At 42.6% G+C, this 23,247-nt stretch overlaps 1 protein-coding gene across 3 annotated transcripts in view; it reads right to left on the reverse strand.

The window, feature by feature from the left end:
• slc41a1 (solute carrier family 41 member 1) overlaps positions 1-10,714 on the reverse strand; it is a 29,573-nt gene extending 18,859 nt beyond the window's left edge. Inside the window, exons 1-4 of one of the 3 annotated variants that reach the window (XM_054616268.1) lie at positions 10,596-10,714; positions 8,785-8,898; positions 7,737-8,658; positions 248-355 (exon numbers count right to left, since the gene is read on the reverse strand). In XM_054616268.1, coding sequence (XP_054472243.1) covers positions 248-355; positions 7,737-8,234 — 606 coding nt within the window. In that variant the 5' untranslated portion in view covers positions 8,235-8,658; positions 8,785-8,898; positions 10,596-10,714. Of the gene's footprint in view, positions 1-247; positions 356-7,736; positions 8,899-9,301; positions 9,592-10,595 lie in introns of those variants that run through there. The other 2 variants (XM_054616270.1, XM_054616269.1) reach the window with 2 other exon arrangements.
• Positions 10,715-23,247: the final 12,533 nt, after the last annotated feature.

Raw genomic sequence — 23,247 nt, forward strand, 5'->3', positions numbered from 1 at the left:
ATGGCTACTTTAAAGATAAGAGGATTTTTAATGGAAAAGAATACAGCCAAATGCACCTCTGATGGGATATCCTGGTACTTCAGGATGACTAGAAAGTATCTGTGATAAAGCTAAGACAATCACCAACACACACACTCTTACAACACACACACTCTTACACACACACACACACACACACACACACACACACACACACACACACACACACACACACACACACACACACACACACACACACATCTCTTACCGCGGTGGAAAGTCTGGAGGCCAGCGTCATCTCCAGGTTGCCTTTGAGCCCCAGCAGCGCTGGAACCAGGATGAACACCTCTGACACCTCCGTGAACACCGTCCAGTGCTGCAACGACCACCATGTGATATTAGTGACACAACATCAAACTTAATGAACACACTGCCATATTGAAACGGGACACATCAGATTCACAGGGACACGGTGCACACATCATGTACCCTTGGTCGGGAGCAGAATGTCTCTGCGATGTTGTTCTTTAGTATTGATTCAGCGGTGAAACCAGACCTGCATGATGGACCAGATAGTGTGTCTCTACAGATCTTTTACACTATGTATCATTTCAACTCTTCTGCTCTCCTTTAGAAAGATCAAGGTCACAGAGACTTTGTGCTAAAATGATTTATTATCCTTCTCGTCTTGCCCCCGTTCTCCCTCCCCCTCCCTTGTGATTCAACCCGAGGAGACTGGGCTGCCTCGTATCTCAGTATCATCATAATGATACATTACAAATGACCAGTTATGATAACGATGATATTACTTTACTAGCTAGGGTTGGTAATCTTCTTCAAGAGCATGTTTCGTTACATTTGTTGAAATTCTCATTCAATCCAGGCAGTTATCATCATCATCATCATCATCATCATCAAAAAAAAAAAAAGAAAAATCTGATATAAATAAAAAAGGAACTTGAAAAAACTTAAACTTGAAAAAAATGTGGCATCTGTGGCTGCCGAAGGACTGATTAAAAGCCTGTCTAAACATACCTACCTGCCTGCCTTCCCATACTCTTTCACAAGTTGCTAGTTTAACAGCTCCAAGTTCTACAGTAGCCATGTTTGTTTTTAACATTCATTTTGGTAATTTCGGATGGAGTGAGGCCAGGGTTTCAGTGTTGCCAGCTTTGCGGCTTTCTCGCTACATTTAGCTACTTCCGAGGCTAATGCTGCTAGCTACTTTCCTTGGAAAAGAGTCTGCAACTCTTGGCTGGTTATTCAACATTACCAAACCTAGCTTTAAGCAAATACCTCTGACAATACACATGGGCGGTTCACACCAATTTGAAACTCATAAGTACTTCTGAAATAATTCAAAGCATGGCATTCCATTCTTCTCTGTGGGAGGAACCTTTCATGTGAACATAAAGTCAATCTCATGTATTGTTTTAGGGTTGGGTAGAGTTTTAAGACTGGTTCCAGATCTCCAGATTTGATTTGTTAAGAAATTCGAAGGTCTGGTGTTGCACCTGTCCATGGCTGATTCCCCAACCAATCAGATTCAACCAGACATAGCATAGTGAAGACATCACACGTTTTAGATTTACTTCTCTGATTTCCAGCTTTGAGAGACAGTAACTCATTTTAACAAACAGTAAATTTGACTTTCCTAGGCCTTTAAGAAACATATTAGAATTCAGGTGGTGGCCCCCTTTAAGGAAATAACAGCTCACAATTTCATCACATTTCATAATTTTAAGCTTGGTGATCCTAGCAACTGCTACTAAGTAACAGACTGGATGCCCCCTCTTCAAAACTGAATTTGGACATGAACATGATGTCAGGCTGAATGAATAAGTTAAACGAAATGCCAAGATGGCACCTTAATGACAGAGAACCCATATTATACCATGTACCAGGGTGGAAGTACAAACCAATAATGAATCCAGTAAAGTATGACTAGTCATGAAGAGCCTCTTCAGCATCGTGACAATCATGACCTTGCATAGCAGTGCTGCTCAGACCCTTTCTCAGCTTTAAAAGATACGTTTCTCTTTAAGTTTTACCCTCAGAACCAAAGACATACAGTAAAGTATGCCAGGAGCTAGGCCAGCTAAATCTAAGGGACAACTTGTAGATGGCCTTAAGTGAAATTTATAGATTGTGTTATTAGACCTGACCCTCGATAACCTCCTTCCTGGCTGCTGGCCAGCCCTTGAGATGGAGGTGGGTTCCCTGTGAGACCTTGGTTACACTTCAGTGCGACTTTTGTTATAGGGCGTTCAAGATCTGAACTCGGCTGTGCGTCCACACTTCACACTTTGATGAGACCTGCCAGATCGGATATATTTTGTGGTTAAAGGAGCAGCTGTAAAACGCTTGATAAACACATTACATTTCACAATAAAAATCCTCCACCATTTTGCCGCTTTCTTTTCCTCCCTGCAGTATTAGCAGACCTGTTTTATTAAAGAATAGCCGCTAACAAAACTCCATTAATTCTGTGATAAAAACTTTAATTTGCTATATATTCTTCACAACAAAAGTCTTCCATTATTTTGCCGGCTTACTCTACCTCCCTGCAGTATTAGTACGCTTATTTTATTGAAAAATGGCCACTCAAAAAAGCTCTGCCACTTCGGTGATAAATACGTTTTCTTAGAAAATCTTCACAACAAAAGTCGCCCATATTTTTGTTATTTAAAAGCTTTTATTTTGAAGTGGCAAAATCAGGAAATGTTGGGTTTTCCTCAGCAGACACAGCAGGTTTCAGCTGTGCTCTAACCCCGGTTTTCCTCCCCTCTTCCCTTTGCTCTCCTTTGAAGAGGAACTCTCGTGTAGGGGGAAGATGATGGACCCCTACTTTTGATAACTTATCCAGATTGTGCCAACACGCTGTAGCCACCTCACTGAGATCCGAACTCAATGCAAGCCGGGCCCCCTCTGCAAGTATTCGTGCCGATCGGATCCCAATGCGACCAAGATCCGATCTCAGAGTGGACAGACTTGACAGTTAAAGCGTCCTGGCGTGATTTGATGACAAAAGTCACATTGAAAAGACAAGTGTAACCACGGCCTGAGTCTCTGGGTTTGTCAGTCACTGTGGTAAAGTGCCTCCCTGTGCTGTGCCTCCATTAGTGTTCATGCACTGATAGCAGGTTTGCGGCCTTATGTGGCCAGAAACAAAGCTATTGCTGAGGCTTGAGGGCCATCGATCTATCTCCAGTAAAAGTGCTTATCTTTGGGGGGGGTGTCCCACTGGCCCCCAGCACTTACGGTCCAGTCTGCGCAGAGCTGAATCAATATTCACAGAGGCTGACACAGAAAAGAAAAGGGACAGAGGAAATGGATGAGGGGAGGAAAACAGAGGAGTAGCTGACGTTACACACAAACACTGTTGGCCTGCATTTTATCACGCGAGCTAGCTTGTGTTTCTGTTTCACTTCGTTGCTCCCACTGTGCATCCAGATGTACAGGACGGATAAGGGGTGCCGTCTACAGCTCAGTTTGAGTTGTATCAGTAGGCGTGGCACAGAAACTCCAGTGTGGGTTAAACTCCCTCTGTCTATCCCCTCGCTGTCACCAGGCCAAGCAGAGCTCCTTTCCAACAGCCAGCCCCTCAGCTTGGCTCACTGCCCTCTGCCAACCCAGCAGCCTTGTGAGCACCTCTGTGAGCACTCCTCTCTTATTTCACAGCCGCATGTTTTCAAGCTTTCTCCCCCCTCTCTACTTCTGTCTCACTCCCCTATCTCCCTCTTTGCCTCCCCTGTGGTGATATATGTTGTTGTCTCCATGGAACACTGGCCATGAGCCAAGCCAGCCCTCCCTCCCCACGGCCACCTCCTCGGTTCCAGGAACTCTACTGGACAACCCCAGTACCTCTGTGTACAGACCTATAGGAGCTCTGGTATGCGAGCCCCACAAGGGTCAGGGTTGCCCAGTTGAGTTACAAGGCCCAATTTTATTTGGGATCACTGTAATTGCTCTACAGAGAGCGGGGAGCTGAAGCTGATGGCACGCAATGTCAACGCAAGTCCGGCGGCGTCACAGAAACTACATCAGTTGGTGTCCGTTTCCATGGGCGATACAGGTCCGGCCCAGCCTCGTGTGCAAAGGCATGCCGTGGAGGGTAAAATTAACATAGCTGGGGCCAAAAGTAATGGCCGCACCGCAGTTGAACCTGAAAGATGAATGTCAGCTATGAAACAAGACCGCATTGGCATTAAAGGAGTAGGTCCCCCCCAAAATGAACATTTGTATATCTGTTACGCTCCCCGTGTTACTAAGAAGTCTTGAAGAAAACTTTGTTTTTCACGCATGCCTCCATGCAGAACGGGGAATCCAAAAACGGAGAAAAGCCTTGATGAATTGCAGTAAATTGAAAGGCTACATTCAACAACTGCAAAACTATATCAAACATCCGTTAAATCCCACACAACTGGAGCAGTATAATGCAAGTCTCATTTATCCAGTCATTTGCTCACCACTCTCCAAACACATGCATCTTTGGTAGAACTTTACTATTTAAAACACTTCTGCATAAACCGTTTCATTAGCAAGTTTACAGATAACGTATTTTGTCCATTTTAGGATTCTTCGATCGTCTTGCAGGCACGCGAGAAAAGTTTTCTTCAAGAATTCAAAATAACACGGAGAACATTGATAAACAAATGGTCATTTTGTGGGTGAGGTATTCCTTTAAATGGAAAAAAAGAGTAAATTTACTCATGAAACATGCTAATGAGTTCTTAGGCACCAGAGGCTCTAAAGCTCCTGCAAGCTTTAAGCAAACGCTAAAAGACCTGAGATGTGGACTGTTGGCATCAAGGGACCAGATGAAGGTGGATGCAGGGTGAAAGGCTGAAATATCTGGCAAGGGGGAGTGCAAATACGCAACCCGGGACCCTCCAAGGACTCCTGAGAATCTTGGACTGAGTGAAATATTAGCCAGGGTTTAGGAAGACACACAAAAGCAGTATCACCTTCTAATCCTTCAAATCGTTATCACTCAGATCCTAACTAAGTAGCTGTCTGCGATGTTGTCGATTGTTAAAAGCTTTGAGCTGATATGTTGTTAATGATTGTTGGGACATAAATCTTTTGGCTGACGGAAAAATCCGACCAAAATGAGTTGAGAGGCCAAAGCAAGCAGTCCCAAAAAGAAGCACAAATAGTCGGGCACCATTAAAGGTTCAAAAAACACGCTTGGTTATATTTTTGAGTTTGAACTCATGATGCATTCATTTGAGCAACAACTTTGTCCCGTGATTGGAGACAACCACTGGAATGATGATTCACATTGAGGGAATAAGCCAACGCTCTGGTTTCACAGTTGCTCCAGTGTGAAAAAACAAGTGGATGTGGTCGGACCAAAATGGTGTCTGGTGGGCAGCAAGGGTTTGGCCGGTGTTAAACCCATTGTGATTTCCTGTTTACTGGTGCCTGGTGACTTTTAGTCTGGCTGAAGCTGTGTCCCATCTCTTTATAGCTTTATTTTGGTGTTTAAGTCTACGGACACGCAGGACGGACGGCTAGACACTGAGGCAGACACATGTATGGTAATGAGAATGTACTGCGCCAACCAGTTGCATTCTTGGTTCGTAGTCTGCGCAGGGAGAAGGTCCCGAAGGTTAGAGAATCTGTGTGACTGATAACAAATCACCTGTTTGGCCTTTTGACCCTGGCATTCTCATGAAAACTAGCACTGCATGACCTTTACCAACCATGCAGAACCTTTAGCGAGTTACGCAAGTGAGTTACGCAAGTGAGCCCTGTTTCTAGCTATGGCTTTGGGAGAATGACAGTTTTAGGCCAAGTCACTAAGCAGAACTATGCAGACATCTCACTCCTCTATACTAGCCTGGACGGTCCTTTCTAGGCAAACCCCGAGTGGGAACGAGTCCATGAGCTCTGTTTGTGTGTGTGTGCTGTACATAGTCAAAGTGACTAAGGTCGAAGAGGTTACATTTCAAAGAAGGGTTGCAAAAATGCCATGTCATGCCCCGGTCCAAGCCGCAACTTCTAAACCTCAAGGACAAGCAGATGCGTGGAATAAAGGCTTGAGCTTTGTTGGAGTTTCCAAGCTTGCTTTTAGCAGAGAGCTGGTGCAGACTGGCTGAACCAGAGAGAGAGAGAGAGAGAGAGCGAGAGAGAGAAAGTGAGAGAGGCCGAGAGAGAGTTAGACAATTACCTTCCTGCAAGGACAGGGGGGGATTAGCTGAGTTAGCGTCTCCCGGTGTCATGGAGGGGGGGAATTAGGCAGTGAGACAACCTGCTAGATGCTCAGCCGAACTCACTGGAAATATCGTTCCAAGCCGACCGTCAGGCCTCACCTCTCACCTCGCGGCAAGCGCCACTTCACGGTTCGCCCAATCCGGCACAAACACGGCTGACCAGAAGTTCTGCGCCTCCTCTTTCTCCCAGCCTCACCTCCAAAAGGAATGGTGCGCTGTGTGTTTTGGAAACTGGAGAGACTGCAGCAGCATGGTGCCGTAGTTGAGGCAGCATGAAAACTTTTTTGACCTCAAACCTCTGCATTCCTGGTCTAGTGGGAATACCTAACCGTGTGGTAATGGAGGCTTTGACGGAACGCATTGGGCTTTTTGTTTTTTCCGCTCTGACCCGCAGCTCGACCGAGGCGGGCTGCCATTTCAGGTGCTCGAAAGAGAGTACGCCCCCCCCCCCCCCCAGCCTCTTCACCCTCCTCCCTCAGCTGAGTTCTCCTGGGTCCACCATGTTGGCACCAGTATGCGTGTACACAATGTGCCCGGTCTGGTCCCCTGGCAGCCTGACACCTCTAGCTTTATCTGCATCATAAGCTGACTTTAAAGAAATATATGAGCTGTCAGCGTGACTTTGGCCTGCATTTTTATACCCCCAGATGCATACTCAGGGTGAAAGGCAGTGAGTCAACAGGAAGAAGGAGCAACAATAAATGCACTCATGTGTTTTCTTGGAGGCAGCAGCTCTCTGGCCGCACACTACACTGCACTACAAACAAACACACAGACTGTACCAATATGTGCCAGCCCTGAGGACAGACAGGCAGGCCTTAGAGGTGAGAAAGGTTATGTAAATACCCCAAGGGTGTGAGTGACAATTGCCCCACCCATCCCTAAAACACATGACATAAGACAGGTCAGCAGTGCTGTGACAGACACATGCCAACCGATCTGAGAGGGGCTTGTCCAACCAATTGAGTCAAATCAGTTCAACTAACTAAAGCAGCGTCTGACTGAGTAAAGTATAGAAAAGGGGAAGCCTTTGTGACTGAAGCTTTCTTCAGTCACACTCGCACCAATCCAAGGATGTATTGGTTTAGGATACATTAAATATTTTTAACTACATCCTTGGCTCGGTGCGATTGTCCGTGAAGTAAGCCCAGGGGCTTCCCTTATTCTAAAGTTTACTAGTTTGACTTCTACCTTGCATTCACCTGGAGTTTACTACTTTACAACCGAAAGCACCAGTTATTTTCCCTTTCTTGCCTCTGAAAGAAGTCCAAAACAGTTTTGTTCCCCACTTCCCACCATCTCACCCAAAGTACTCCAACTAATGACCTTTCCATAAGTGTTGGCAAACATGATCTTTAGACCTTTTGGTGCATCCAGAACGTTTTTTGAGCATAAAAGAGCACAGACCACCACAAAACGTTTATTTGGATTCACCAGTCTCTAATCAGAATCAGAACCAAACACATTTTTTATAAATATATATATATATAGAAGCTGTGTACTCACTATGTAGTAGAAAACATGTTGGTCATCACTCACCTGGACAATGTCTAGCACCATTCCAGCCGCCACTGTCCCGAACCCGGCCAGCAGGAAGGGGATGACCACCTGCAGGCCAATGGAGAAGGAGGTCTCCTTGAGTGGGACCGACGGCTCCGGGCTCTGGTCGGTGCTGGTGTCGTCGCTCTCGTTGCTCTGGCTGGCGTTTTCCAGGAGAGCGTCCTCCTCCCGCTGACCTTTGGCGTTGGCCCGGCAGTCCATGGCCACCACAATCTCGGTCCTCTCCTCAACGTCCCCGGTCTCACCGGCCCTCTCTGTGAACGATGTGACCTCTGTGAGCTCCAACTCGCCGCCGGTCCCCGGGGCCACCTTCTCGGTGCCAACCTCCTCAGTGCCCTCGGTGAGGATCACCGGGTGGACGGAGCAGTTGGAGTTGAGCAGGGCCGATGTTGGGGGCCCTCCCTCCTTCGCATCAATGGTCCCGGTGGACATGTCGATGTCAGGGAGTTTGTCTTGCTCTTTCGACCAAAGTACCATGCGGACGCCTTTGGAGGACAGTGGGCTTAACAAAAAAAGGTTAGGTTGTTTCGGGGAAAGTCAGAATGGAATCGGCCACCTGATCTGGTTTTGAACCTGATCAGTCCTATTGATTTATCCCATTAAAGAGGCTTCCAGGGAGTGGGGGTCTCTACTAAAGACCGGGAGAAGACGGCACTGTAGGGTAAAACCTGCAGCGAGGCACACGCAGCCGTGTGTCTGCAGAGCCTGTGTTCCTGTCGGTGCTTCGGGAGCAAAACCAGTATGTTCTCCATTCACTGCAAGGTGCTCAGGGTAGACCGGCGAAAAAAAGAAGAGGGCATACTGGTTCAAAGCAGAAGAGAAAAGGAAAATGATCGGGGGACTCACCAGAGATATCCCCTACCAGTCACTTGTAAACAGTCCTTTGAAAGTTCAGTGTGAGCTGCAGGGAAAAAAAAAAAATCAAATCAGAGGGTCTGAAGTGGGCAGATTGCAGCGCCGACTGGTCATGCTCTCAGTCCACTGATCATGTCAGACTGGTGAGTGTACCAGGCTGGGATTGTCTCACCTTACACCACGTGGCTGCTGGGAGGTTTTCAAGGGAGATATTTAAAGGTCTGCAGTATGAAGATTAAATTACGGCCTGCGGAAAGGTTTCTCTCCAACCAGAGTGGATGGTCACCTGGGGAAAAGAACACATTCATTGATTATTCGGTCCTAAATATGAAACAGTTTCATGCCAGTTACATGTTGATTTCCAAATATCGGTAGCTGGTAGATCGTGACAATCCTGATCCACAACTAAATACTCTTTAATAGGAGTGACTTAGCTCAGATTGCCAAGAGGACAGCAACAAGCGAGAGCTGAAAAATATAGTGGTGCTCAAGCCTCCATTTTTGGATAAAAAAAATAATTATTACTATGTGATATACAAATTCCCTTCATCAGAAAACAGAAAATCCTAGACGAATGAATAGGATAACATTCAGACATTATAACAAACTTAAAAAAAAATAATAATAATATGTCCAATGTTACAGGAATATTACAGAAATACAAAAACACATAGAAAATGTAAACTCACCACAATAATATAAAACAACAGCTAGAATCTTGAACACGAATGTTAACAATTATTACAGCATAAGTTCACTCTGTGCGTCCATGTAATACACTACTGTGGTGTTTAAGCCGAGCGAAAGCCTCTCCGCTGTCCGCTGACATTACGCGAGGAGTGAGGAGTGAGTTCAAAAACAGTTTCATCCAGCGCCAAATCTCCTCCCGGCGGCTAAAAATATTTCTACCATTAACTGAGGTGCTGCGTACATCCTCTGCAACGGAGTGTCACACGGACGTCAATTCAACCCCCCGCGACGCAAAGACTACAGTTCCCGTCGCACCTTTCAAAGTAAACTGCCCCCATTCGGTTAACGAGCACACGGCTTCGGGGGGGGTTCTAAAGCAACAGCGTATTAGTCTAAGGTAACTGTCAATGAGGCTGTTCCACCGCAATCGACGTCATCATGGTAACAGGTGTGGGACGATATTCATGTTAAGCTAATCTGTCGCTAGATGTAGCATGTGTTATTTCCTTCTTTCCGCTCTTCAAAAACAAACCACAGCAACTCAACACACACACACACACACACACACAACACTTGTAACACTTGCCACAGGAATGAAAGATGCGGTTAGTGTTAACTGACACGCCTGCCGCAAAGGAAGTTGTGCATTTTGCACCACAAGTTACACGGAAACTATAATCATTACGCTCTTATTTTGGAAGAGACGATCGGCTCATTTCCTGCCGTACCGCTGCCGGCTTGACGCAGCTTTCATCCTGCCTGCTTGTTGCGACATCCGAACACAGTCTTTGGCTTTCCCCGCTGAAACAATCCTCTGCTTAGTAGTCAGGACCAATACCGTCCGAACCCAACATGGCACAGGCGTAAATTAGTGCTCCCCTGGTCAGGGCTTGAATAGAGTAGCCCTCCTGTTCTGTTCTGCTGCTCGTTTGAAACCAGGGCAGAGGGCTTTCCGTCCCAACACCGGGCTGGAGCTCGTGTGTCTCTGGCCGCTATCGCGCCACGAACATTTGAACCCGTTAGAATCAGTGCAAAACACACACCGTCTCTTTTTTTTAAATTATTATTATTTTTTTTTTTTTTTTTTATAAATATCACCCCATGGCACAAGAGTTGGTGTTTTTGGCAGTTTGAGTCGCCAAGTGACACATTCCGTTAGATAAAGGCATCGCTCTCACAGCCGCTCGTTCATTCGGTTCTATGAAACTTGCTTAAAATGTCAAGCAGGTATAGGCAGATAATACAAAAAATTAAAAAAAAAAAAAAAAAAAAAAGCTCCTCGGCGGTGGTTACCTGGTGGTGTCAGCGGGTCCGGAGATGAAGAGTGACAGTTGGATGCTTCCTCCACCTCTTGGTCTAACGCGCTCCGGCTGAGGCGTGGACGCGCTTTAATGCGCACGCCTTTATGTAGCCCCACGTTATCCCGGCTCCCGGCACAGCTGCCTCAGTGGTTAACGCTGGATTAATGTTTAAACACTTGTCTCTCTCTGTCTCTTCCAGTCGACCTCGTCACATTGACCCCTAACCAGTGGCCCCCGAAACCCGGCTGCTTGGATGCGCGTCTGTAATACACCCCGTCCGGTGCGAGGGGGCCAGGAAGCCACAAGGCGGGCCCTCTTTCCACACACACACACACACACACACACACACACACACACACACACACACACACACACACACACACACACACACACACACACAAACCCCCCCCCCCCCGGTGCCAAGCACAAGCCTAATTTACTACCAAGAGATAGAAGTTTTAATTTAACAGCAGCCCTGGATTCCTGAATGAATGGGCCGCGCACCGGGGCGGTCTCGAGTCAATGATCCATCAACACAGATAAATAAATAAACGCAAGTGTTACATAAGTGGAAGTTTTTTTTTTTTTAAATGACCCCGAAACCACACTAAAGACACTGGGGTTCTCGAATTTTCTTCGAATGGCATTATATTCATAGACAAAGAAAGAAAAGAAACCTATTGTGAATCACTTTAATAATCATAATGTCTCTTCTTTATTCAACAGTACGTTTATTTAAGGTGGTGATCAACCTGTTACAACCATGTATTGATCTTTTTTATTACTTTTTGGTACATCTGCTGTGGTTCTATAAAATGTTATAACATTGTGGTATTCGACTTAACATCGCAATATTTCCATATTGTGACATATAAGAATAGTGAGGTTTTCTTTATCAAGGGGACTGTGTGTGTGTGTGTGTGTGTGTGTGTGTGTGTGTGTGTGTGTGTGTGTGTGTGTGTGTGTGTGTTATCCAACAGACAAATTACACTTGCCTCAGCCTCACAGCTCTGTTCCTAGGAGAGCAGCAGCTCTAACAATGTCCCCAGAGGACCTGCAGCTCTGTTGTGCTGTTTGCCCGTTGCTATACAGCGACGCTCGGTTCAGCATCAGCATCACCCAAAGAGGCTGCAACAGTTTAGAGGGATAGCTCATTTTTGGAAGATGAGTGTATATTCACTTTCTTGCATGAGAATTAGAAGTTCCGATACCGCTCTTGATGTTTAATGGTAAGTATGAAAGTACCTCCAGCAGTGAGCTAACTTAGCTTAGCATAAAGGCTGCAAACAAAATTCGTCTATCAGCACCTTTAAAGTTCACTAACGAACATGGTAACATCTTGTAAAGTGCCTAACTATTCAGTGTTGAGGAAGTACTCAAATCTAATGCCTCAGTAAAACAGCAACAACAATGCGGTATATAAATACTCTGTTAAAGGCAAGAGTGATCATTTTAGACATATTTTCTGAAGTAAAGAAATGGAATATGATATTCAAAACTCTGTTTTCATTCGTGTTTAATCAAACACTGAAAACTATAAGGGTTGTGTGTCCTCTAGCTTAGAATGAGCCCTTCATATCTGCAGGTCGTCTTTACGGAGTCCGCCAAGAACGGACAAACAAAAAAAAGCCTTTTGTTTTTATGTTACCTGTAGGCCACCGTAGTTCTCTACACGCTTCCTGTATAAGTGTATATTTTTTATCGTTCCAATTTCCCTCCGTCAGAGAAAAATCTGACAGTGAATTTCCTATGAAAGATTTTTTTTAGATGTCTACATGCAGCGGCCAGGTTTACTTGGTTATTGGTATTTGTAATCTGCTGAATGTAGAGTGGAACGTTCTTTTTTACATATTGGTGGGTGGATTTCTCTGTTTTACTTTACCTAAAATTCCAGGTAACTGCTTATCTGAACAGATCTGTGTTCACACAGTCACCACAACAGAAAATAACAACAGAGCATTTACAAACAAGCAGTTATCAGCCATGGCGAGGTACATTATGGTCATCTTGAAGGACATTGTCTTTGACTTAAACAAATATAACATTTCTGTCCATTTAATGTGAATTGTGGCATTTCTTTACATGCAGGTTCAACAATTAAAGATACTGTATGTCAAATAAGATTTGCTCCCCTGTGTCCCTTCCGTGCTTCCTTAGTTTAGAGTATTGTCGTTCAGTTTAAAGATACAAGTACAAGATGTTTTGACCGGATGTACATTCAAAAGAAAGTTAGATTTTTTTTACACAGTAATGGCTTTAAATATCTACCCTCTTCTGTAATTGTAAATATTTTCCTAATACATACATGTCAAAAAATCTATGACTTAGTCATACAATTATACAGTTACACAACATCAAGGTAAAATCTGATTGTTATACCAGTGGAAAGGATCTAAGAATAGCAAAGACGCCTCTCAATGTTCCTTCAGTCCAACAATTTGGTTGATGATTATCAGTAAAGTAAGGTAGCCTAGTCCTCCACTCACTGAATTTACCATTTGTTACAAATACATTTTTTTTCTCTCTCACACACACACACAAACACACACACATGCACAAACACACTTTTGTTGAACAAATATACACAAAAAGTCAAAGATACATCTGCAACTCTGTCATTTATTGATTGGACAGGATATCTTTTGGCAGCATATCAGCTAACATGTACTATTTAACCGGAAATGTTCCAACAGACATTGACTGGCAGTGATTCAAAGTCTAACTGCAGTTTCATGTCTTTGCCTTACGAACAGAAGGAGCAGAGTGTAAAAACACAGATGTGATCCGTCAAACTGCGTGGAAACATCTTTTTATAGGCCTATACTATGATTGGGAAAAAAACTGTTAAAATAATCAATATTTTATGTTACTGGAACAATGGACTCTGCTATGAACCCATAAATCACCCGACTCTGCAGATCTCCTCTGTTCTACCCAGAGCTTGTTAGCGTCTGTTAGCCTCTTGTCTGGATTACACTAGGGACTGGCTGGTAAACATAGTGGACCAGAAGTAAGTGGAAACCAAAACAGAGCTAAAAAATTGTGAATATTGGAGTTACACTTGTCAGGTTGCAAGAAACACAACTTCAGATGAATTCAAGCAAAATGAAGGAGGTGGACTGATAGTTCTATGGAGCTGTGTCCTAATGTCAGCAGAAAACACATTTGAGCCGTATGAAAAAGAGTTGGCGTTCAAGGTAAAGTAGAAATCTGAAAGAGCAAGAACCCCCTATCAATTGAGATACAGAGTGCGATTCACCGATACCTTAAAGGAGGGACTGTGCAAAGCACCATAGCCACCAACATCAGAAAGAAACAAGGAATGGAGTAGAAGGGCTAAGACCAGGCGGCGACCTCCGGTTCTGAAGAGTAAAGCCAATGCATGCCCTTGTGGTCAAAGGGAACTGACCACACAAGGAATTCACTGGCGGTTGACCAATACGTCCAAGAACGTAGGGTGGTACAAGTGGGAGTAGGAGTTTGGGGAGACTTACCTAAGGGTGGAGTTGTTGCAGAAGACTGATGGAGGAAGTCATAATGTCCGTCCATGAGGAAACGGGTCATGCCAGTGTGCTACCGACACATAAAAGTCTGGAAAAGCGGGAACTTTTGAAACCAGGGCTTTTTCAGAGCTTCTCTGAACGCGTCTGAGAAGCTCTGAAAAAGTGTGTGGGAAAGCATACCCTGCTTTATGGTCTGTTTGACTCTAAATGGACCAGAATTTACTAAATGAACATCATGCTGTATTGAAGAAGACTTGAAACTAGAGATTGAGACCATAAATTCATGTTTACAATGTCTACTGAGGGAATAAATCAAGTGAGAAGAAGAGTCATTTTCTCATAGACCTCTATACAAACAAACTTATTTTTGCAACCGGAAGAGTCGCCCCCTGATGGCCATTAGAAAGAATGCATGTTGAAGGCACTTCCTGCAAGGGGTTCACGTTCAGACTCATCGGTTGCCACTTGTTCTGAGCATGCGTTTCTTGAACAATGGTGCTTACAAGCACATGACTTCTGCATGTCACCGCCCCCATTATGAAGGGCCGCCCTACAGACATTGGATTGATTCTGCTATTCTGCTATTTTGTTTGTGTGATTGTTTTTACCCAGTTTTATTAACAAAACCAGAGAGTCTTGCAGCATTTACAGACTCCTTTTAAGGTTGACTTATCTCAAAATATACTGTATTATACACCTTTTTCACAGCAGACATTTTATTTCATAGTGGGAAAAGCACAGGTGAAACTAATAACATTAATGATGACTTTGTTCTATTCATGCGTCCCAGTAAGCTATAACAGTGTGAGCATGAACCAGCCAGCATGAACAATACCAGTGCCCGGCGACATATAATTCAGCCATTATTCATTTTATAATCTACAAATCCTCAAACAGTTTTCTCTGGGTGCTACCTTGGGCCGCATTAGTTTAGTTTTCCAGAGCTCACTTGACTGAACAAATAAAACTTATTTTCTTCTCTTTTGACTTTCATCGTGATGCATTTCCCAATGTATTTGTATGTGATCTCTTCAGTAGATGTCCTGGTGCTGCACATTGACTGTGCTCCTGCAGGAATGCAGGCAGGGAGAATGGAAACTCACGGGTTGTCCTTAAGAGGATTCAGGAGCTAAGAGGATTTATTATACATGATACAATGATAAATGAGTCCTATTACGTTCATCATTAGCATTTCTAACAACATATTATTTGCATCTGTATAAATTAAATAAGATTGGATACTGGTGAGTGTAAAAGATGTGTCCTAAAATACAGTTCACGTAAATATAGTGAGAGTTTTGGTTCCCGTACCAAGACACAGTTCTGGGGCTTGCATGTGCATGTGGATTCATGCCTTGCACCTTTTGTTGTGACTCTGGCTTGGTATGGAAGTTAAATTGTTTCAAAAGCCGCTAAAGAATCCTCAGACAATGGTCCCTGTGGGAAGAATGAAAACTGGGCAGGTTAGTGTTTTTCAGAGATTTCCTGGGACACCACCAGGACAACTGCCAACAGACCTACAAAATAAAACAGCTCCAAAGGGCTGCTAGAGAACACATCTATCGGTGGTATTTTAATAGTGAAAGTCTGAATTTAGATTTTATAGTAGAATGTTGGAGCTAGTAAGAAATTTAGAAAACAGTGTGAAATTTCTGCGATGAGAGATGGAATTTGGTGAAAGTGTTGAAGAGATTGAAGAGTTGGCGGAATCTTCCTCCCATTTTCCATTTTTTGTTTTTCCCTTTGTGCTTTTGTCTCTCCGGTTGCTATAGCTGGCCATAGTAAAAACAAGTCAATTGTCTTGTTCTTGATTGGTTCACACAACCTAGTATACATTTCTCAAAGCTGGGAACACAAATCCACATTTCGGGGGAGGTCATATGGTCGAACAACACCACCATCAGATCAAAAACCTAACTAGCTTACAACTAGCATTAGCTCAGCTAGCTAACTTCGCAGTCGCAGCAGCAGCTTGACGTTTCTACAGTGAAAAATGTCTACAGCTCTGATGCTAACTTATCAGTACTATAACCAGGTGATTTAGTTATTATTATTTGCATTCTTAAAAATAAATCACTAAAGCAGATTTTTTACTTTGAAAGCCTGAACTGATTTAGTAACATAAATTAAAACAAAACTTTTCAGCGAAAAATGTATATCGCTTTTTTTTTTAATATATATATTTTACTGATAATATGGTTTTGAATATTCAGCGTATAATACGATACTAATACCACGTCTTAGAAAAACTGGTGTAACCACATTTTCCACTTTATGGTAGTATGGAGGTTTGGCTCCGTCAGTCCTTCACAATGTAAGTTAGACTATAAAACAGACCAGTGTTTTATCAAATGTAGGTGAAAGATGAACACAACCTAAACAGCTCGTCACATCTCCACTTCCTGTGTGGAAAGGAAGATAAGAGATGATGAAGAAAACACTTCCTTTTTGCTGAAATCCGTATGGCTGATAAGACATTATTCATCCGGTGAGAAGGTAAGATCTTTATGCAAAAAGTTACACTGCAGGCTGTAGAGTCAGAGACCAGACATGGTTGGTGTGACCCTACTCATTTGGCCACAGGTCTGTTTAACTACTGCAGATATGATTGATCTTTTCTTTTAGATTGAGAAATCTACCCCACGACCAACACTGGATGGATCTTTGCTTTGCAGTGGCCGTGAAGACATAAATAACTAACCGAATGAAGACATGCAAGCCTGTCCTGAGGTCAGGTTACTTGTCTGGTTACCGTGTAGTACGGGGTCCTTCTGGTGGTTAATAATCCTCCAGCCTCTTTTTTTTTTTTTTTTTTACCCAAACCAGGAAGTGAGGTGAGAACGGAAGACAAAACAGCGCTGGGCCCCAGCAACGCCTCGCCAGAGTGGCTGTCCCTGGCAACGCCGAGGCGGTCTGTGCCAGTTTTGGGCCACTTCTGTCCCGGGGCTTCTTTGAGCCCAGAAGAATGTCAGGGGGAGACTTGGAAACTATCCCTCAGCTCAGGATGAATGGCTGTCCACCGAACACACTCCCCCACTCGCTCGCTCTCTCTCCCGTCCCCTTCCAAACCTCCTTCATCTACTCACCGAGGAGAAGCAGAAAACAGTGACAAGCCTCAGCTTGAGTGTTCACTTCTTCTCCTCTTTCCCCAGAGAGTCATCGTCAACGTAACAACATGCAATCACTTCATTTCATCTGGTAAATTAGAGCATCTCATTACAACTGGGTCTGATTTTTGTAGTTTTGATCATCATTCCTATCCGCAGTTATATCATTGTACTAAAACAACTTATTACTGAGTTCTGGGGACGAAACACTTAACAGAAGTCAGATGGAGCGAGAAGCAACCTGATACGCCAGATGGTTTTTTTTTGGCACAGAACAATCTGAGAAGTATGGTTGTATCAATATGTGTCATGCATATAGTATCAATATACTGTAAGTTGAATTGTCATTGAAACCTGTTTGGAAAAGGTAAGGCGCTTTCAAAAAAAAGGTGACTGGATGAGCTATGAGATAGCTTTCAGTGACGTTTTGTTTGCTCTTCTTTCAGTGAAGAAATACTCGAACGAACAGTCCTCCAATTCAGCTGCCAGGCAAAGTAAAAAAACACACTACTACCCCTAAAAAAACCGGTTAAAATATCAGTTGTAAATTAGATTTTTGTGGATGACTGTCTCAAACATACACAGGGCTTTCACCCAGGGGTCTGTTGCCCATGTCAAACTAAAAGCCAACGTTGACCTACTTAAGTTACTTTTATTTATTATTTATTATTTTAATGTACTTAACTTACTTTGCGTACATAAATTAGCCTACATAACTACGTAACAAACAATGTCTTCCTAAACCTAACAAAGCTGTTCCCTGTGAACACAGAAGTTTGTGTTAAAATGGAATGTATATGTATGAAATGAATGAAAATTGACCAGTGCAAAACGGATGCTAGAGGGGTAAGAAGAGCGTCATAGTTTGAGTTGTAGAGCCATTGACCATGCGTCTGTATTTGACATGTTCGGATCTCCCCAGTCAGTCATTGGGTTGGCGACAGTCTTCTTTTGGGACATTGTGCGTTAATTTGAGGGAAAATTTTGTGATAATGGAACTGCAATATGTCAGACGATCACAGGGCTAACATATATATAGAAAGACAGCCAATTCATGCTAACTACTGCACCCAACATAACTTCTAGTCAGTCAGGTTTTGTAAACCACATTCTAGAATCCCTTCACTCATCCTGTATTCTATATCTCTGCGTTACAAGTTGGGATCAGTCCAGATGGAAAATGCTAGTCCTGACCTGTGACCCCAGGCTCTTGTAATGAATGAGCTGTGACCTTTCCAAATGTCTGTACCAGCAAGTACAAACATACTGCCAATGTTTCCAATGTAGGAAGGTATTATGTCAAACATGGAAGGGCCGGTGTGATGATTAAAAAAAGTTACTCATTCAGACAGAAACTCTGCAACGTCGAGTGTGTGTAGGTATGGGTGGGTGAAGAGTAACCTCCCATGGGCAGCACATGGCTCACCCATTAAACAAAACAGACATCATCATGGCTTCACGGAGAGATGGAAAATTGGAGAACGGAGACCAAAATAATTTGTTGTAGGTCAGAGAGTTAGGTAATCCATTCCAATGAACGTCCACTCTTTTTATTTTTGTCATCCTGCCTGATTTAAGAAATGTATAATTCAAGCAATGCTGAAAAATGAATTCCCTTTAATGAAGCAAAGCAAAAACCTAAGAATATTCTTGGGGAAATGGTTGCTGGTAATGTAGATACTTTTAGCAGAAGCATTACAATGACCCCGTCATAATATCAGTGGTCAATCAAGTGGCGGCTGACGAAAAGGGGCGGGGGACAATGTGAACCTCTGCTTGGCACTGGGCGTGTGCGTCCATGTGATAATACTGTATTTATCTTGGTGCTTGCGTGTGTGTGTGTGTCTTCCCATACACTCGTTAATTTCCTTGCACGAAGGTTTGTAGTCAGACTGGTACCTGCTGTACTTTTTTATGTCTTCATTAAACCCACGCAGTGGAGAGAAGACCATTATGTTGCTAAGCTCTTCATATGCCAGTGGTGGAATTTAACTAAAGTTTATTAATTAAAGTAGTTTAATTAAGTTCTGTACTTGAGCAGAGTTTTGGGACTTGAAACACGCAAGTATTTCCATTTGATGCTACTTTATACATGATAATAACAAACACTTTTTGTATAGAGCTTGTATATTTACTCAAATATGCTTTACAAAGAGAGAAAAAAAGAAAATGGATTTTTAATCAACAAAACTTATATTTCCTTAACATTACACTCAAATGATTTATAATAAAAAAAAAAAGGATATTTTAAAAAGGAAAACTATTGAAAACTGTCATCTGAAGTAATTATTACTTTACATTTAAAGGGCAAGTGTGTAGCATTTAGGGGGATCCATAGGCAGAAATGGCACCTACAGTGGGTACGGAAAGTATTCAGACCCCTTTAAATTTTTCACCCTTTGTTTCATTGCAGCCATTTGCTAAAATCGAAAAAGTTCATTTTTTTTCTCATTAATGTACACTCAGCAACCCATCTTGACAGAAAAAAACACAAATTTATTAAAAAAGAAAAACTGAAATATCACATGGTCATAAGTATTCAGACCCTTTGCTCAGTATTGAGTAGAAGCACCCTTTTGAGCTAGTACAGCCATGAGTCTTCTTGGGAATGATGCAACAAGTTTCTCACACCTGGATTTGGGGATCCTCTGCCATTCTTCCTTGCAGATCCTCTCCAGTTCTGTCAGGTTGGATGGTGAACGTTGGTGGACAGCCATTTTCAGGTCTCTCCAGAGATGCTCAATTGGGTTTAGGTCAGGGCTCTGGCTGGGCCAGTCAAGAATGGTCACAGACTTGTTCCGAAGCCACTCCTTTGTTATTTTAGCTGTGTGCTTCGGGTCATTGTCTTGTTGGAAGGTGAACCTTCGGCCCAGTCTGAGGTCCTGAGCACAAAGTTCAATCTTGGTCTCATCAGACCAGAGAATCTTTTTTCTCATAGTTTGGGAGTCCTCCATGTGTTTTTTGGCAAACTCTATGCGGGCTTTCATATGTCTTGCACTGAGGAGAGGCTTCCGTCGGGCCACTCTGCCATAAAGCCCCGACTGGTGGAGGGCTGCAGTGATAGTTGACTTTGTGGAACTTTCTCCCATCTCCCTACTGCATCTCTGGAGCTCAGCCACAGTGATCTTTGGGTTCTTCTTTACCTCTCTCACCAAGGCTCTTCTCCCACGATTGCTCAGTTTGGCTGGACGGCCAGGTCTAGGAAGAGTTCTGGTCATCCCATACTTCTTCCATTTAAGGATTATGGAGGCCACTGTGCTCTTAGGAACCTTGAGTGCTGCAGAAATTATTTTGTAACCTTGGCCAGATCTGTGCCTTGCCACAATTCTGTCTCTGAGCTCCTTGGGCAGTTCCTTCGACCTCATGATTCTCATTTGTTCTGACATGCACTGTGAGCTGTAAGGTCTTATATAGACAGGTGTGTGCCTTTCCTAATCAAGTCCAATCAGTTTAATTAAACACAGCTGGACTCCAATGAAGGAGTGGAACCATCTCAAGGAGGATCAGAAGAAATGGACAGCATGTGAGTTAAATATGAGTGTCACAGCAAAGGGTCTGAATACTTATGACCATGTGATATTTCAGTTTTTCTTTTTTAATAAATTTGCAAAAATTTCTACATTTCTGTTTTTTTCTGTCAAGATGGGTTGCTGAGTGTACATTAATGCGAAAAAAAATGAACTTTTTCGATTTTAGCAAATGGCTGCAATGAAACAAAGAGTGAAAAATTTAAAGGGGTCTGAATACTTTCCGTACCCACTGTAATATCAATAAATATGTTTTAATTAGTGTATAATTACCTGAAATTAAGAATTGTTGTGTTTGTGTTAGCTTAGTATGGACCCTCTCCACACATGGGGAGGGCCCTCTTCATTGAGTCTACTGTTGCATTACGAAGGTTCTACAGTAGCCCAGAAATGACAGACCGAACAATGGTTCTAAATAGGCCACCTTGGTTCTCCTACATACCTTTTGTATTATCTGTGTATTTGTTGTTGAGTTCCATTTTTCAAAGGCCCATTAAGGGACAAGAATTGCAAAGTACCTATGGCTATAAATGCTGTGATGTGTGGCATTCTTTTTTGCTACATACTTTTTTCTATTCTATTTTCCTTAAACCTGATGGTTACGTGAGAGTTGCTAGTTCAGGCTAATAACTGTGCGCTCATGGGTGTCTCTGCTGTTTTGCCAGGGCAGTTAGATTGACCGTGTTAATGTGGAAAAAACACAGAGAGGAATACAGCAGCCATAAACAGCCTCCCTTGACTGCCATCAACCCAATTTAGACCGGATGATGTACAAAATGTGTGTGTGCGTGTGTGGAGAGCAAACTTTCGATCCTTACTGGGAGGCAGTAAAAGCCTCACAGAGGAAATCAGCGTATTGATGGAGACCAAGTAATGAATCAGCATAACATCATGAGCCTACCAACCATTACTAAACCTGGCTGTAACATTTTGAGTGCAGCTGTTATTGATAACATTAATTGTGTATCAATCACGGCTGATGTCAAGGACCCTTTTGTGACTCTTCCAGCTTTTAAGCATCATTACTTATCACTGAAATAGATACAGTGTGACGCGGAAATTTCAAAATAAAGGCTTAATTCCTGCAGAAATACTACAAGTTCTACTCTCATGTAATCGTTTCAGGTTTTCTTCATTTTCAGGCTGGTTTAGCGATTTGGAACTAGTCATAGTTAAACGTTTTGCAATATAGATAAACGTTTCTTAAACGTTACGTTTTAACGTAAAAAATCCAAAGAGCATATTAGCACATCATTAACTAACATTAGCACTGCTATGCTACGCTAACTCCTGAAGTTATACTTAATCTATACACATGCTTCTTTTGCTATTTAATGATTATACCAGTTATTAAAGACCTATCCAACTTTACAGGAACAGTTTTGTTCCTTAATTTCATTGTTTTTTGTCTTGGTCTCCAGGTGATGTGATGGTGCACTTTCATTTTTCCAAAAATCAGATAACATGATAACTGAAGTGTTTTGATACCTTACCTTTTCCAGTAAGGGATCACATCAGCGTTTAAATACAATACAGAGAGTTCATTTTAATCCCATCATGCCTCTGGAACACCTGGGCATGTTTGGGGATCTGGCCACTGCGACTCTGACACTATGAACTGTTAATTTCATCAGAATAAACGTGTTAATCCAAAAACAATTCAATGATCCACGCTTGTATTAATGACTGTTCTGATAGAGCTGATGTGAGTAAAGTGAGCTTTTGTAATGGATCAAAATTTTGAAAACTGAAACAGTTTAAGCCATACAATAATATGAATACGGTTGATTCACATATACAATGACATATAAGGTTAAATGACTTCTGAAATTGAAATACCTTTAAGGAAACTACAACGGGACTAGTTGTGAAATATCATAAATGTCATATTAGTGAATCCAGTCTTTACGCTACTAATACAACTTAAAAATAAAAACAAAAATCATGTATGAGAACATGGGCTAACCAGTGTCTAATTAATGCAAAATCTAAATAACTTGATGTGATCTGCTTTACACGTTTGAAATCCTAAAACAAACCTTATGCGAACAACTATGCATGGTTATCTGTATTAGACACATCATTCCAAACTAACAGCCTGTGTGTGTTGTCTGCTAAACACTGCTATTAAAATACCCAAATCAATTATCAATCACCTACACCCAGAATGTACCTGCAAAAACACCTGTTAACATTTAGATCACTTAGATCATATTTTTTTATTTGGTTTTATACTGTTATGAGTATAACTATATTGAGAATAAACCCATTGCATTTATTTTGATAGTCTTGTCCATACTTACAGCATGCTTCAAATGAAAATAATAATTGTTTCATACTGACAGTAGCACATCAGTGTGCAGTTGGCATGTGCAAAGAGCTATTTCTTTGCTGTTTGTGAATATTCATAGTCTTTAAAGAAGTGTTTGCAAGAGGTGCAGCTGTTTTGTATTTTGTGCACCTGTTTTTGGGCAAAGTTTCAACAATTGCGCTATAGCAACTGCCAA

This window comes from Anoplopoma fimbria, chromosome 17 (assembly GCF_027596085.1).
Source record: "Anoplopoma fimbria isolate UVic2021 breed Golden Eagle Sablefish chromosome 17, Afim_UVic_2022, whole genome shotgun sequence".
NCBI lineage: Eukaryota > Metazoa > Chordata > Actinopteri > Perciformes > Anoplopomatidae > Anoplopoma > Anoplopoma fimbria.